Source organism: Corvus moneduloides, chromosome 17 (assembly GCF_009650955.1).
Source record: "Corvus moneduloides isolate bCorMon1 chromosome 17, bCorMon1.pri, whole genome shotgun sequence".
Lineage (NCBI taxonomy): Eukaryota > Metazoa > Chordata > Aves > Passeriformes > Corvidae > Corvus > Corvus moneduloides.
Window position 1 is genome coordinate 4,322,670 of NC_045492.1, and position 17,315 is coordinate 4,339,984.

A 17,315-nucleotide genomic window follows, 5' to 3' on the forward strand; every position below is an offset into this window, starting at 1 on the left:
TTGTTCTCAAGCACTAACGAAAATGGAGCCAAGAGATTTTACTGTATTTTTATTGCTTCACTGAATAAATGAAATTTAAATATGGAATTAAAAATTCGTAAAAAATAAAAGGTATTAAAAGCCAGCCTTCAGAAGTGGGTTGCATATCAGTGACTGAAAAATTTACACTTACTTTTCAATACAAAGATAGGAAAAAAAATTTAAAAAGCATATCCATCATCTGAAAAAAGCCGTTCTGGTTTTATTTTTTACATTTCCTTTCATATTGAAGACCTGATACTTGTCTCATGAGAATCTCGCACTAACTTTGTTTTTCACAGCACTGATTCACATTGTTTGGTGTTCAAAAAGTCCCACTCATCCGTAGCTCACAGCAGCAGTGATGTAAGTCTTGACCCCTCAGTAGACACGGACTGAATGTTTAATAAACCAGCATATGAGGGGCGGAAAAACCACAGCACTGTGTGATCCTGCAGGGTGCAATTCAGCTTGTAAAGGATCTTTGAGCTCACACTAACACCTTTATGGGTTGGGTATTTCTCAGGGTATCACATCTCTGGCATTTTCTCTGTGCAATCTTTACTCCATCACTGCCACAAAGAATTCCAGAAGGGATGTTCTGTAGGTACCTTTGGTTTTTAATGCCCTGTTTTAAAGCAGCTTGATCTTTCCAGCAACACAAATCACCCATCCTCAAGGAAAAGAATCAGGCTCTTTCAGGCACAATTTAGGCCCTATAAAAGAGGCACCTCAAGAATTATTGACATCTGGGTCAGGGTTGGGAGGTTCTATTACAGGTTCTTAAGAAGACATCTATGAATGTGATCCAACCAGTCAATGCATCTGCATCATCTCAACCAAAAAGAATAGACAGACTCTCTAATATAGGGATAATTTTAAGATATCACCACCACTCACGCAGTACTCACAACAAGCTGGAAAGAATATGGACTGTGGCTCACCTGTTCCTCAAGGATCTTAACCACCAAGAGGATTTAACCACACAGACAGACTAATTACAGAGTGAAGCACCTTTACAACAGAATCTAGGAGTCTGAGATAATGAATAAGGAAAACTACACATCATCCTGGGGAGAAAAAAAGGAGAAGAGGGAAAATTCAGATTGCAGTGGAAAAACTCCTTTAACAAAAGAAATAATACTGGAGATTGTCACTAGTGCAGCTAGGATTTGGCAAATTAAATACTTTGAGTATGCACTTGCAGGGCAGCCCTGCTTCTGCTGCATGAATAAATATCCAACCGTGCTTAAAAACAGGATTTAGAGAAAGATGTCCAGATTTCCAGACAGGCTGAGTGTTCCACCCCTGGCACTGCACAGTGGGGTCCCTCACATGAGGTATTTCAGCATCACCACAGAGGAAAGCAACACTTCTGCACTCCTCTCCACAGGCACAGTCCTCTTGCAGCCAAGGCTGGGTGGTGATGATGATGATGATGATGATGCAGCAAGGTGTGAGTGTTCTCTCTCCTCAGCCCCTCCAGCCCACAGTGGCCACACTGTGCTGAGTGGGATGGAAATGTGCCACCAGAGCAGTGAGGGCCCGGCTCAGTTCAGCCACCTCCCATCTCAGGGGACATTTGTTGATTTTTGAACAAACACATTCACACAGAATCTTCCACAAAGAAGTTCAGTTCACGTGGCCAGGTCAGATTACCAACTACACACCAACTTCAGGATATTTTTTCCCTTGTCTGTTGATATATAGGTTGTCCATCAAAATAAATGCATGTTTTACCCTCATCAGGGGCAATGTGGGTTTGCATTACCAGCAGAGCTGCATGGGACAGGCATCTTTCCTGTCACACTGCATGCCTGAAAGGCTGCTGTATTTTCCATACCTTTTTCCAAGGAAAGTTATTCTCTTGTGTTGTATGTAGGTATTTAACTGCAGACATGAAATACAGGATGTTAGTGTCACATCCCATCTGGCCTTTTTGGAAACATCCTTTTTTATTTTTCAAAGAACATAACGGGAGCTTAATAGTGAAGCCCAGCATCAACACTCTTCTGGTGGTGTGCCACAGGCAACCAGGGACCTTACCAAAAGGATGTCCCTAGTACCACTGCAGCATTTGACTGTCACTTCTCCAAAAGAAAGAGCAAATCCAGAATACACAAGTGCTTTCTACCCTATTCAAGATGATCTTTCTTCTCTTCCATTCCATCTCTGTTGCACAACCACTGTAGCTTTGCCTTCAGGGCTTGTTTTGGGGGGATATTTTGTTTAGGAACAGTCATTCCCCCTGCAAACTCTGCCACACAATGATAATTGCTGCTTGTTTCCAACACCCCTGTCAGCACAGAAGCTACTGTGCTCTCACTGCCAGCTGCCATGGGAGCAGTTAATAAAGGTGCTTTTCCTTCAAGGAAACAAGCAGTGTCTGCTCTGACACTACAGCAGGGAAGTCTCTATTTCCACACCTTCCAAAAACTGCAACCAAGTGCTTTGTTTTGCTCATGTGTTCCTTAGAACATCCGAGGATAAGATGGGTTTTGCTTAATTATCCACTCAGCATGGGGGTTGATGTGGTACAAGTCCAAGAGGTAAGTGTCTGGGTCCAGGCAATGCTCACCTGTTAAAACAAGACATTCAGAAAAAAACCCCATATTTTTTATATCCTTATTCCTTTAGTTGCTAGATTTTTTTTTTTTTTTGGTTGCTTTTGCCCCCACCTAAAAACTAGGAGTTGTTCACATTCATTTCAATATTACAACTGCTCAAAGCATTTCCACAGATCTGAAGTAATGGCTTTGAGAGGAAAGAGGGTAGATGTACATTAGATACTAAGAAGAAATTCTTCACTCGGAGGGTGGTGAGGCACAGTTGCCCAGAGAAGTTTTTTAACTCTCTCCTAAAAGAAGCTAAGCATAAAAACTGGGTATCAACCCTTATTGTCAGCTACCACTTGTACTTACCAATATTGCCTCCCACTTCATACAGGAGCAAGTTCGTGCACTCTGTGGCGTTGTTACTGCAGAAAGAAAACCACACCAAAGTTAAACCTCTGCAAACACAGGTTAGGTAGTTTAGTAGCATTTCTTCCAAAAGAACTGTTTATGGTTCAGAGGCCAGCAATGAGCAAAGAGGCCATGGTACAGAGACCTTGCTGATCCTCCTGCACAGTGCAGGGCACCCAAAATTGGTAAAAGAGAAAACAAGGCAAGCTGTTGGTGAGACAGCAGCTGACCCATATCCACTAACTTCCCCTCCACCCTCCTTGTCTGGACACCTCCTGGGACACAGGAGAGGCTCTGCCACATGACCTGCTACAGACAGTCTGCAGGAACTGTGGCAGAGGGGGGCAGGAACTCTTCTGTTCCTTTTTTGGATTAGTTCAGCAATTCACCACAGGAGCACAGGAGGGAATTGCAGAGTTTATTTTAGGAAATCCCGACATTAACATGAGCACACTGGAATTACTACTCCAGGCAAATGATACAGGTGATGCTTTTCTGCAGGAGAGCTGGAGGGGGGGTGCTTGTCACGGTCGATGTTCCTGCCCTTTCCCCTTTCCTTCAGCAAGGATTCTGGAGTTCACTTGGTGAACAGCAGCCCAGAGGGGACCACTGACCTCCTGAGAGCCTGAGCACTGAGTGGAATCACTCAGGAGCTAATATTTGCCTTCCCCATCCAAGACCATTTCCTAAGCTTAGAACAGAGGAGCAGAAAACAGTCTCTCCTCACAACTCACTGTGCTGCCACCTCACCTCTACCTCAAGACAGAAAACAGCAGCTAGACCACTTAGTTTTTTTCCTCTTTTCTTTTTTTTTTTAAGCAGAGAAAAAACCATTTACCACTTGAGGAGGTTGACAGTGTTAACAATATTCCAGCCATTCTGGCACAGGTTCTTCTGAAATTGCCTCAAGACATCAGCAACCCTGGTTGCATTGTTCAAGTGCACCTCCAGAGAGTCCTTCAGGAGGAGTGATGCGTGGACTTTCACAATCTTGGAAGGCTGAACGAGGCAGGCAAAAAGAAAAAAGTGCTTAAAGAAAGACTCTTATCAGCCAAAACATCAAGTTTCAAAACAGATTGGAGAGTATGAAGAATTAAAACTATCCAGGCAGCTGTTCAGGGAATTTAGACTTCTTTCTTACACACGGAGTACAGGTTGAAAGCTTGTGGAAGCACCAAGGTGAGCATTATGAATAAATCATCAGTGTTCCGGTGCTGTGGCCACGAGAAGAGCCCTGTGCTCTCCCCATCAGCGTGCGCTGGTGCTCTCTGCTGTTCAAACCCAGCACTGACACCAGCTCGGATGAAAATAGCATTTGTCAGAAGAAATTTTGACGAACTGTTTTGCACAAGTGTGAACGACTCCTCTGAAATTCATTTAAATTACTCGGAAAGGAATTTAGAGATCTGGGTTGCAGGCTATTGAATTCCAGAAAGGTCCTTTCCAAAGAAATGAAGCACCAAGTGATGTGCCACCTTAACAGACATTATGGAGCAAAAGAAAATTAGGCAACAGCCTAAATTTATGCTTTAAGTTCATGAAAATAAGTCTGCCTCTATCAGAGCAGACATATCTGTGCCAACACACGGGACACTCAGAGCCATATGAAGTTTGCTCTTCACATGGGGCAAAACAAACATTTCTGCTCCTGATCTCTTCCCTCCTCACCTGCTTTTAACCAAGAGTTTTGTAGCCTGAAATGTATTTCAAATATTTCAAAGTGCTCTTGCTCTTGGGATCAGTTTTTGCCACAACCTGGCCAAAAATGTCTGGGAAACCGTTCCTTATTATTCTGCATTTTTTTGTCCCTTTTACTCTTTTCAAGAGTATCACGCCTTACATCTTTCTGAGTTCTCAGGAAAATCTTTTACACTGCCATGAACGGGTTTGGGTTTTTTCTCAAGCCCTAACTCACCTCTCCCTGGTTCTTTTCCACCTTGTCTTTATCAGCGTGAATCTTCCGCAACAAATTTTTAATTCTCTTGTCGCAGAACTGGTACCTTTTGCTGCTGCTCTCGTTCAGCTTTCTCACTTGAGCTACCAAGAAAGAGGAGACCTGGGCAGGGGAGAAGGGTGAAAACAGGAATTAAATCAAGCAGAGATGACGATGTAATTTAGGATCATCATTTTCACTCCTTAAATAGACAAAAATATCTGTGTACCTTGAGGACAGGTAGTCTTGGAGTTCAACAAGAGGTTTTTCCTACAGGCAACACAGGATGTTTAACTCCTCTGAAATTTCCAAGTCCATCCCCTTCCCCCATCCCAATTCTAACAAGACCAAGACACTGCCACACCACAGCACATAATTCCTGTGGAACTTACTGTCCAGAGCAGATCCTGGTAATGGATCATCATCCGCACCACGTCAGCCGCCCCCTCCGCCAGCTGCTTCTCCTTCCCCTCAGGGATCTTGTTTGGCAGCCCCTTGTGCATGAAGAGGTTTGGAGCCATGACTGTGGAAACGTTCCAGAGGTTCATTTTGTTGCTGTTCTCCCTGGCAACCACTTTGCTGAGAAACTCAAGCAGGGCCTGAAGAGAGGGGAAGAGACTTAAGCCATCCATTATTATTATTACTCAAAAAACTACCATGGCAATTGCTGGAGAGATCATTAATTAGCACTTTTTCTTGATATATATCCGCAAATCCTTTTTCTCCAGTCAAGAAGTACAGTGACCAATTTCTAACACTAGGATAGCAACAAATAACCACACCAAGAGAGGTTTATCCAGCATTTATGAATCAGGAAAGACAGTCTGTGTGAGAAACAGATGAGTTCTAGCTCCTTGGCAGGTGGTAATTTACAAAGTCTAGCTGTAAAAGTCACTGGATCCAAAGCTGAATCCCCTGTTTTCCTTCAGTGTCCCCTCAAAGCCATTCCCAGATGTGGAAAAACAAACCCTTTTGGATTATCTCTTTCACCTCACGGCTCCACTGGATTATATATTCCAGTGCTCTAAATGGAGTGTGCAGGGTGCTAAGTCAGCCTTACCTTTTATACCTGGGAACTGAACTACTCAAGGAGGAAAAAAAAGCAAGCAGTTACCTTCAGAGTGTTTCTGTTGGGCTCTGGCAGAATCAGGATCAGGAGGTTTAGAGCTTGCAATCTTTGCTTCAGGTCTGGAATATCTAGAAGGAGAATAACAACAGGACAGAGGATTCAGGCTTCTGATACTGTTCTTTCTGAGCACAGGAATCCTCCAAGGAATAAGACAATTACTTATTGAATTGTTTGGCATCTAGAATCTGAGACCTTGTTTCACAGAAGTGACTCAAACTCATACTCTCCTTATGAAGTGAACTACCCATATTTTGAAGCCTAGCTCATTTCCTCTAGAGTACACTGTCTGCCAGCAACTCTGATGTCCTCGAAGGGCAGCAAAAGAACCCATAATTCCCCACTTTTTGAACAAAAAAGTTGTGCACTCAAACAGCTTAACACACCCAAACTACTTACTGAGGCACCTACCTCAAAGAAAGGTGCTTGCAGAACATCAAAATACACGCAGACAAGCCAAGACTGTGCGCCCTGGACAATCACCACAGCTCAGTCTGGGTGTCATGATTGATCAATTTGTCCTAACTGATGGCAGCAGCCTTGCAGCCTCAAGTGACACATAATTGAAGACCCCAGGACAGTGCAGCTACACAAGCACATGTTCAACCAAGCACCAGTGACTACAACTCCCAGCTGTGCTCCGTGTCCCCATCGGATCCACTGGCTCACAACACACCTGACAGGAGAGCCCAGGACCAGTGGATCTCTGCACAAACCAGCCTGGTGCTAGCCAGGCAGAGCAGGGACTCACTCTGGACAGCAGCAAAGGCAGGCAGGTACTCTGCTGTCAGCAGCGGGGCCGGCAGCTCTCGGATGAATCTCTTCAGCAGCCCGGACACGTCGTTCTGGTGAACCTCATCCCAGCGGAACAGGCCACTGTAGAAGTCCCTTTCCAGCTTCTGTTCCAGGCTCTATGAAAAAGATGGAACTTGTCACACACTTTAATAAGCAAATGTGAGATAAATTTTATAGCTGAGCACTGGGAAGGCAACGCATCGAGTCAAAAGAGTGCAGAGACCCTCAGCACACACTCCTGGAGTTCCCAGCAATAGAGGTTTCTCGTTGCACTGGGAAGGGGACAAGACAATTTAGGTCATTTAAGCACTTGCTTCAGCAAATGCTCCCTGATCACCTCTGACACTTTCAAACACTGCTAAGGAACTCATACCTTGATTCTGGTCTGGGACCCAGAAATTCTCAGGATGCCCTCTGTTTCAAGCCCTCTCTTCTCCAGGCAGGACAGCAGCTATAAAGGGGGAGACAGAAAGCTCTTAAGCATCGAGGATGAGGAGTCAGCCCATCCTTATCACAGGCTCCTGACTCTGAGGACCAGAGGTGTGAATGAAACCAGCACAGAACTTACTGCCTGGAGTAGCAGAGGGACCTTGGTGTTGGGCAGCAACTTTTGGTCATTTTCCAACAGGGTGTTGAGTGGAACTCCAAAGAGCCTTTTCTCTACAATAGAAACAACAGTGTGTAAGCCCATATCAGCTCTAATACAGGTGTAAGAGATAAACCCCCCCACTGCAGACTAGGAAGGCACTTCTGTAAGCACAGATACTGGAGAAGGAGAGGAATAGTTAAACAGGACAAGTGCAGCCAGACATAAATGTGGTAATAGGTCCTGATGTCATGATCCACTGACTTCCAGGAGAAGTCCTGCCCAAGGAAAACACACCTGTCACAAGGTTTCTTATCAAAGACCCTCTGTTCTAACATTTGAAACACAACTGATGAGTGTATGATGAGAAGATGAGTGTAAAAAAAAAAAAAAGGCACCAAAAAAAAAGTGAAACTAACCTGTTGTTTTCAGTTTTGTTGCTTTGTTTCTCTTCAGCTCAAAGCCCAGGATATCACAGAGAGCTGTAAGTTCAATGAGGGCCAGTGTAGGGATCTTCTTCATGTCCTGAGCTGAGAGATCTCCAATCCTGGTCACTCCTAGTCTGCCCTTAGGGATCTTATATCTCTAAGGGAAAGAGACACAAAAAGTTCAGTTCAAGTTATCACTATTAATCCCCCTAGTGAAAACTTTTGCTGTATTTTTATAATTCTTTGTCATAGCCAGGCATCTGTTCTTCCTGCTGTGTTCAAGACCAGACGTATGCCCAAAACGACTCCTACTCAACCACCAGTTTAATAAATCTTTTCCCTTTTCAATAATCATACTGAAGATCTCAATTTCTCTAAGTTAAAGACAGTCTGATATGCATCCTAATCTAACAGAACTTTGGAAGGAATCCAGTACAATTGTGGGGAAGAAAACTGTCAGAGTTGAGAGTAAGAAAGACCAGTTATTAATAATTTTTCAGTGGAAACAACCCAAATCTGTATTACAATAACTAGTTTCACACAGAAACCTTACTTCTCTTGACCCTCCACTACACAATGTCTACCCTTGCCCAACACTGCAAGGATAACAGTGCTACCCGCCCACAAATACCTGCCTAACACAAACCCATCACAACAGCAACCATAGAAGAAGTTTCCAAGAGCTGATCACACAATCAAAGGGTCTTGTGCCCTCTTGACAAGCTGAGACTTACAAATTCTAACAGGATAAATTCCTTCAGTGCTTACAATTAGGGCATTTCCATCCTTTAACTTCCTGGATTCAGACAGGAACGATCCCTTGAGCAGGACAGCTGCTTGCTCTGAGTAGGCAACATCCATGTTGAACACCTCCTCCTTCCCAGGGTTTCGAACTGTGCAGGAGTAATCCTGGGTTTCTGCTGCAGAGGAGAAATTGTCTTGAATTTCTGCAAGCCAGGAGGGTGAAGCTTCGAAAGCAAATGTGCTAAAAATGCAGTTTGAGACAGGTTTGGTACCACTGCTTGTAAAAAATCCTGCAGTAACCCATGAAAACAGTGTCCCCGCAGCACAGAGTGACCAATAGGGTAAGAGTCCTCCCTGGAAGGGTGGTCAGGCATCAGAACATTAGAACAGGCTGCCAAGGGACATGGTGAAGTCACCATCCCTGGAAGTGTTCAAAAATAATGCAGATGTGGCACCTGGGGACATGGTTTAGTGACAAACACACTGGTGCTGGGTTAATGGTTGGACTTGATGACTTGAGAGGTCTGTTCCAAGTTTAATGATTCTGTGATTAGTGCGAAGTCATAACATTATTGTTAAAATCACCAGGTCACTGGTAAGAGACAACCACAGCCTTAAATTAAAGGACACACCTATGGCTGACATCTCTTTACACAACTTCACGTGGCATTTATAAGATTTCACTTCATCATCTTTACTAGACTGATTTAATTTTCATCTTTCCATTGCTTTATCAGAAAGTTACAATGATCAGCCTGAGTGGCAATCCTAACAACGCTGGAGCCTGGGAAAGTTTATCAATCCACAGGTGTGAATAATCATGTAAAAATCTCCAAACCCCAGTACAAACAAGGTCAATGTTTCAGAACCTGTATATACTTATACATGTGAGTGTGTGGCTTTCCTTCCAGTTCCAGCCCTCCTTCAGACCCTGCTCCCCACTCAGTCCTACTCTGCATTTAAAAATTTCCTCCTTACTTCTCTGGGTGTTTGAAGTCCGTAGATTGTGCCACAGTGGATCTGGGCTGGACTCCTCTTTCTCTGCTGCTGTGTCCTGAAAAATAGGAAAGAAGTTGTTTTAGCCACAACCAAAAGAGCAGAACTGCAGGAAAACAGCAGAAAAGCCAGTGGTTATGAGTTCTCTACCAAGAAAAAAAAATCTAAATAAACCAAGCAAACCCGCCCCACCCCCCCACCCCCCCCCCCCAAAAAAAAAGGCAGTGTTAGTCTTTCTCCAGGATTTCCAGCTCCACAAGGTCAGCTTATCAGAACGGAATTTGGGAAGCTCTCTTGTTTGGGTTAATGGTGCTTTAACATGTCACTGGAACAAAGAAAACACAAAAAGGCTCCAAACAACGCCAGTGCTCCACGAGGCTGCCCTGCTGTCAGCACCATACCGAAGCATTCCAGCAGGAATGGTATTCCAGTCCGGGAAGGCTCTGGATCTGCAGGTTGCAGGTTCTGCAAAAACTTCTCAGCACTGCAAACAGGACTTCTCCAATCTCTGCATCCTTTCAGCTCAAGAGATAGAGACATAACAGGAGCTCCAGACCCAGAAAGCCAAGGCAGCTCCCAGGAGGCAAGAAGCTCCTTTAGGAGACCCCACTAAAGCAACAAACCTCCGAGCTGACCACTCCGAAGATGTCGCGGACGTCGCGCACGGGGTGCTTGTTCTTCCTGCGCCGGGAGCGGGAGTAGGTGTCCAGCCGGCGCTGCACGGCCGCCGCCTGCGTCTTGGTCAGCGTGGACAGCAGCACCAGGTTGTCCTTGTCCGAGCCCGGGTCCCCGAGGAGCTCGGACAGCCCCGTGTCCTGCAGCCACTCGGCTTCGGCTTCTCCCTCTGCCAAGCGGGGCATGAGAAGGTAGAGTGAGCAGAGAGCAGCGATCCGGGTGCTTGCATGTTGGAATTGTAAAAAGAAGAGAAGCCCGGGGACTCCGGCGGGGGGAGGAAATTGCAGTCCAAAACCAATATGGTTGATAAGAGCAAAACTCCATTTATTAACAATCCAAAGGCACTTATATAGTATACCAGCTTGTTAACTCTTAAGTGGCTTAAAGCTTATCAAGGCGAATTTCTACTTCTACATAATTGGACTTACATTGGCAAGCTTCTACAGTTATGTTATGATTAAAAGAATTCAGAGGTCACCTCCCTTCTCTCCGAGTGAGCACATCTTATCAGCACAGCTGCATCGCTTCAAAACTCCCTCTTTGTTTCCCAGGCCTTTTTCTCACAGAGGCCTTTTGCTTGCAGGCTCTTGCTACAGTTCTTTTATTGATGCCATAATTCTATCAATGATCCATGCTCCTGATCCTTTAATAATTGCAACACTTGCAATGCTTCAGGGGCAGAAAACAGGAGCCTGAGAGGCTCCCTGTGTGGGGTGGCCACGGGACATCACCAAGAGGGAGGCATGGCTTTGTTCTGAAGCCATGGCTGTTCTCAAAATCTCAACCCTATTCCCAAGTGCCCAGCTGGGTATGGGAATGACACCAGGGGACACACAGCTCTCTGGGCAGGTGTAGCTGCCCACACAGTCCTTATTGCTCATCCCAGGTGAGGAAAAAGGAGAAGAAAAAAACTGTGGAGGCACAAAAACTCAGGCTCCCACAGAAGCTGGGTAGAAGAGGGCACAAGTGTGACTCTGGGTGCTATTTAGACAAGGATTGTGTCAGGATATGGGAGGGAAGTCAGGTGGGCTCGATAAATCTGCCTTTCTGTGGGCTGCCTGTGCAAAGGGGAGCTCTGGCAGCAGCACACAGCCACCCCAGAAGGAATGGCAGGGCTTCCCTGGATCCCACCTGATCTTTCAACAGCTTTGAGAATGGACAAAAGGTCTGTGAGAAGCCACAACACACAACACTGCATGTTTGGCTTTTGTACTTTTCCAAATGACTTGGTTGCTTCTATTACTTTTTATTTATCTATATGCATGTCTAGGTATCAACAATTTTTTTTTTAAATATCCAGATCCTGACCTGGTAGGTTCAAATATATTTTACTTAATATACTTGCTGAACTATTTGTCTGCATCATCCCTACTCTTTTAATTTTTTTAAGTGGATTGGTATCCATACACTCAACTAAAGCAAAAATGTTACTTTTACTCTGTGCATTCCTTTTATGTCTGGGCCTATTCAAAATATCACTAAAATTAAAGACCATTCCAGTTCCAGAAGGAAGTGTGAGAAGCCTGGAGACAGTACAGCAGCATTACTCAAACAAGCTCAATTCCACTTCATTCTTCAATATATATAAAGTTGCACTTCAAACACAGAGCACAATTTCTTTTTCTGATGGGATACACTCATAAGGAAGTGCAAGTGAGAAAGCGCCCTGAGCAAGGCAGCTACTTGAAATTCAAAGATGAAAGAAACAACTTAGCAGGTGACTTTAACCTCAACACAGCAAACACCACAAAGCCTTTATCTTTTCAATTCCATCTACCACGTTCATTTGCTGCAGGCAGCTCCAGTGCAGCCCTACCAAAGGTTATACTGGGAAAAAGAAAAATCACAACTGATCTGATTGGCACGGAGCAGCTCATTCCCACTCTTCCTGTCCTATGCAAACATCCACCTCCTCAGCTATCACTGCTGCATCAACAAAAAGCAGCCATGCAGCTCTCCTTGAGAGATGAAAGAATGTAATTTTTTTGGAGGCACCTCCTGTTCATGCAGCTTGCAAACACATGTTGTGACACAATTAAAATAGCCTTCAGAGCATGGTCTTTGAGATTTTAGGTGTCATAATGAAACAGAACTGTTTTCATCATCACTCCACAATAAATAGAGCTGAACTTGAAGTCAAGTATTTCCCCAAGTGAATCTTCTAGCAAATTGTGTGGTTTTCCTACACGGTCTTAAATTTTGGTCTTTTCCCATGTCTGGTTTACAGAAGTTAACAAGTAACAGCATCCCCTGGGCTCCTCACCAAACCCCTTCTTGTCCTACATCTGTGGTTTCACAGCAGAACAACACACAAAACGCCCCTGGTTTATTTTGCCTTTGGGAACTAGAGGAAGTGAAGTGTATTGCTTGCAAATTTTGAAAATAGCCAATTCCAGTCATAACAGGAAACAAATCTTATAGACAATACCAAACAGCAGCCCCTCCATCGGACATCCGTGTGAGCCTGCTGCCCCATCTGATGCCAAAGCGCCAGATTGTAATTCCTCTATTTACTATTTTAGCCCCGTTATGTTTGCCAGTAACACAAAAGGAAGCCAGCAAAATGGGTTATTTATGGGCAAAAGGGAAAAATGGGAGAGAAACAGCTCAGAACAGAGAGATCCACAGAAGCTGAGCTACAGGTTCAAGCCAGGAGGAGCTGCTGAGATTTGCCTTGTGAGTTCCAGGCTAGCAGCATTTCGGGAGAGCACAGTTAGGAATGATTTTGCAAAACTAAGAAAACCAGCTCCATAAACTTATTTGAAACGTAACCTAGCCAAAAATAACATTCATAATAAAGTAATCACTTCCCAAATATTTAAAGGACAGCTACAGCATCCTACGATTTCAGACTAAACATTAAGCACAGCTTCCTATCTAGTTTTTGAAGGTGAAGAATCGTGCTTTGCAGACAGTTCTCAGTCATGGTTACATGCTGTAAGGTCACAAACAGGTATTTTAGTGGCAGAGTGCCTGTGTCCTCAGATGGCTGTGCTGCCAGGCCCTGGAGAGAGCTGGGGAAACAGTGACAGCAAGGACAGCACAACACTGAATTTCAGGAAAAAGCTACTTCCTGCTCCCACCAGCTGTTAGCAAGGCCACCAGTACCCTCAGCACCTTTCAGCTGCCCCAGACCTGCAGCCACACGCTGGCCTCCTGCTGCCACCAGGTCACCAGCAGCTTCCCAGGACACCACCCCTCACCCAGGGCTGGCACAGGGGACTGGTGTTCCCAGCTGGGTCAACATTTTTGCAGTGCCTTATCTGTCTCCCCGCTGTCCCTGAGCCGTGGTTATCACCAGCCATCTCCCAGGCTGGGCCACGCTGTCTCCAGACAGCCCAAGTGCAGCTTCCCAGGATTTACGCAAGGAGTGAAGGTGCCTCTGGCTCCAAGGAGCCCCACAGCCTCCATGCTCTAAGCAGGAGCTGCAGAGATGTGAAAGCCAAACCCTGCACACCATCCAAAGCTTCCCCTCGCCACCAACACTCCCAGCACGAGGTTTATTTGCCTAAGCTCCTCCAGAGAAGGCATCAGGAGCCTGAGCCTGCCCCACCTCCTTCCCCAGCCTGCTGGGAAGACTTCACTACTTGGAGCATCATTTCAAGTCTGTCTGGTTTCATTGGCCAATGAAGCACTCAGCTCCCGCCTGCTAGATTAATCTACAGCATTAAAAGACACTTTTCCTTGTGTCCCTGCTTACACACAGTAATCAAATGGCCTCCAGCATATCAGTCTTTAGGGCATCCCAGACAGTCTTTCATCTCACGGCATGGTCTCTTTTCCAGTCTCCTTCCTGGTGCACTCATTTTCTGAATCACTTTGCATCTCTTCCAGTTCTAAAAATCAAACTTACATCCTTTATAAAGGGACATTAACAGCAGACCTTCACATTGACCATGTCCCACCAACGATGGCAGACAGGGATGATGATCTTCCCACCCTGCTCTCCAGAGCCTCTCTGCCCCCAGAAGAGCTGTTGGCCCTTCCCAAGCACAGCAGACACTGGCACTGTCACACAAACATTTCCCCAGGACACAGACCGTTCTCAGTATCAGGCAGCACAGCAGCTGTGCAGGCTGCAGACCTGTGCTCAAGGGGATGTACAGCAAACTGCCTCAATTTCTTCAAAATGGGCCCAGGAAAGGTGTGATCCCCACCTGTGGGATCACTGGGTGTTTATGACCATTTATCCCCCCTCCAGCAGCCCGGGATGTCGTACTTCACATGTGTAAAGGGACTGCTCATCAGGAACTGCAGTGACAGGACAAGGAGTAACGGGTTCACACTGAAAGAGGGGAAATTTGTGTTAGATATTGGGCAGGAATTGTTCCCTGTGAGGGTGGGGAGGCCCTGGCACAGGGTGCCCAGAGCAGCTGTGGCTGCCCCTGGATCCCTGGCAGTGCCCAAGGCCAGGCTGGATGGGGCTTGGAGCAACCTGGGATAGGGGAAGGTGTCCCTGCCCATGGCAGGGGATGGGCTTTAAGGTCCCTTCCAACCTAAACCATTCTGTGATTTTATGATTCTATAGCAGGAAAATGTATTCAAAAAATTTTGGAATAACTAGCCCAGGTTCCAATTATTCCAAAGCACTGGATAACATCAGCAATACAGAAAGTGCATTAGAAACACCCCATGCACATTTCTTCCAAAGAAACAAAAAAGGATGTGCAGGAAAAACCTTGTGTGGCTGGACTCAAGGCTTTCTGGATGTTTACTATGGTTTCTTGAACAGTGAATTAGGGAGGGAACAGTCTGCCTTCCACAGAAGAAGCTCCCACGAAAGCCACTATGATGAATCTCAGAACCATGCACACAAACAAGGCTTCCAGAGCAGCCCCAGCTCTCACAGAGTGTTTACCGTACACCACCTGAACTGGACTGAGAGCCCCCACCCTTGGTGTGGCTGCTTGAAAAACCCAGAGCCTTGAACGTGCTCCTGGGACTGACCTTTGGAGTCAGCTTTGCTTCAGAAGCCGAAACCAGGCCAGGCCAACCCTCCCCTCCCCTTCTGCAGGGCATTATCCACCACCCAATTAAAATAATATCTCTATCTCTGATTGACAGATAATATTCTAACCATACTCCAACAGGCTTCTGAATCGTTCAGGTGCCTAAGCCAACCTTCTGTTTCAGATGTTCACATTCCTCTCCTCACTCCCAACATTTTTGGCAACCTACCCTCCTGTGTTTTGACATCTGCAAGGCTGCATTCCTCCTGCTCGGCTTCAGCGCTCTGCTTAATGTTCTCTACTTCCAGCCAAAAACTGTCCATTGACAAGTTGTCCAAAGCCTCTACCCTGGAATTTGTGCTCTCTGACACCGGGGATGCCACAGGGCTCTTCGGAGGAAGCTGGTTCATTTTCCAAGGGCAATGTCTGGTGCTGAGAGAGGAAGAGATAAGGAGAGAGAGATTAAGCTACACGTATTACATACGGCATTCACATCCAGCCTTCACTGATTAATGACTGCAGCAGAGCCAAACAGAGGTAAGTGCTGAACTTCCTTTGCTGAGTGTTTAGCAATACAGACAAGGTTGGGACTAAATCCCCTGGAGAATGGGGAAAACTGCTGTCCAAACATGCGAGAGGACACAGGATCAACACAGTCTTTTCAGTGCTGTCCCTCCAGTGACCTCCAACACACCACCTTCCCTGCAAGTTAGCACAGACACCCTCTGCATTCACAGCCACCCAGGATGTTCCAAGCTCGGTGCACGTGTTCTCCAAGGACCTGGCACAGACAGGAGCCTGGCAGCTCCCACCACAGCAGCCCAAACCCAGCAGGTTTGTGCTCCCTATGCAAAAACTGGCACAGCTCCGTCTCCGGCACTTCAGCTCACACAACAAACAACTCACAGGGCTGAGGCCCCCCTTTCCTGCCCAGACCAGATTTTTCAGCTGTGAAACAACACGAAGCATCCTGGGAAAGCCAAGCATATGGAATTTTCTTGCCACCCTGCTGATTCACTCACGCGCAGCCGAAGTCCCAGACTGGCCTCGTTCAGCTTTCAGCCCCTGTGCTGTGAGGTTCTCCCCACTTCATAAAACAGTGCCTCTCCTAAAAGGAGCTATGATTGTCTTCAAAGAGTTCCAAGCCATTTAAGCCCTGTTACACGTATTTTTTCAAAGACTTACCAAAAAAATGGGATAAGTGGAACACACTTATGAGAACACCTCAGTAGTTCCACTTATGAATAAAAAATTAAGGAGATGGATGTGGGTGGTTTGAGAAACACCCATGAACAGCCACCACCACCAAGCAGGCCAAAATTCCTTTCTAGTGTCATAAAAAAAAATAAAAAAAGATCAAGTCTAAGCCTTACACCTTGAAAACCATGACAACAAAACACCCACAAAATGCTCTTTAGCCTCCTGGCCCTAGGAGCCAAAAGTTATAGATGGTGAAATATCTGGAAAGTTTTAGCCCCTTTCATTCCAGAAAGTCCTTATTAGCAGTTCTGGCACTAGTTTGCTTCAGTTATGAGAAGCATCTCAAATTTTAAAAAGCTAAATTGGAAGATCTAACAACTAAGAGACAAATGTTGTAGGCCATTCTGCACTTGTATTTACACATGTGTGTGCACATCACGCTCACACCTGACTCTGGCACACACGGGCAGCCCCTCTCTTCTGAGGGTCAGAAGCACAGTGATAACCATCACTCCAGGAACATCTGGAGACAGCCACAGCATTGAGAGCAAGAATAAGAGGGGTTTGTTTGTTTTACAGGAACACAAAACTGAAAGACTGAGTTGAGCTAGTCTGCCACACGACAGGCAAGGACAGAAGTAGTCTGCTTGTTTAGCCCCATCCTCACTTTCCTATTTCTGGATATTCAAGTAACACACAAGATACTGATTTATAGCCTGATGGAGCACTTAAATAAATCTAAGATTTACTTATTTTTACCTGCACAGTTCGTGTCCAACTCTCTCAGTTCCATTGCAGCTACTAACCCAATTTATTTTTTCTCTTTCCTACTTTTTACTTCTATCTTTACCCATCTTAGGAGTTAAAAACTTTGGTTGCATCCTTCACATGAACTCTTCATC

General features: G+C 45.5%; 1 protein-coding gene across 5 annotated transcripts in view; it reads right to left on the reverse strand.

Annotated features, from left to right (window-relative positions):
* Positions 1-216: 216 nt before the first annotated feature.
* ARHGAP40 (Rho GTPase activating protein 40) overlaps positions 217-17,315 on the reverse strand; it is a 37,580-nt gene continuing 20,481 nt past the window's right edge. For 4 of the 5 annotated variants that reach the window (XM_032127055.1, XM_032127051.1, XM_032127054.1 and 1 more), the window contains 14 exons: positions 15,443-15,645; positions 10,213-10,433; positions 9,572-9,647; positions 8,618-8,769; positions 7,841-8,006; positions 7,404-7,495; positions 7,209-7,286; positions 6,792-6,951; positions 6,029-6,111; positions 5,307-5,513; positions 4,897-5,037; positions 3,820-3,980; positions 2,940-2,995; positions 217-2,596 (listed from right to left, as the gene is read on the reverse strand). In XM_032127055.1, coding sequence (XP_031982946.1) covers positions 2,490-2,596; positions 2,940-2,995; positions 3,820-3,980; positions 4,897-5,037; positions 5,307-5,513; positions 6,029-6,111; positions 6,792-6,951; positions 7,209-7,286; positions 7,404-7,495; positions 7,841-8,006; positions 8,618-8,769; positions 9,572-9,647; positions 10,213-10,433; positions 15,443-15,623 — 1,881 coding nt within the window. In that variant the 5' untranslated portion in view covers positions 15,624-15,645 and the 3' untranslated portion in view covers positions 217-2,489. The remainder of the gene's footprint in view (positions 2,597-2,939; positions 2,996-3,819; positions 3,981-4,896; positions 5,038-5,306; positions 5,514-6,028; positions 6,112-6,791; positions 6,952-7,208; positions 7,287-7,403; positions 7,496-7,840; positions 8,007-8,617; positions 8,770-9,571; positions 9,648-10,212; positions 10,434-15,442; positions 15,646-17,315) is intronic. The other variant, XM_032127052.1, reaches the window with a different exon arrangement.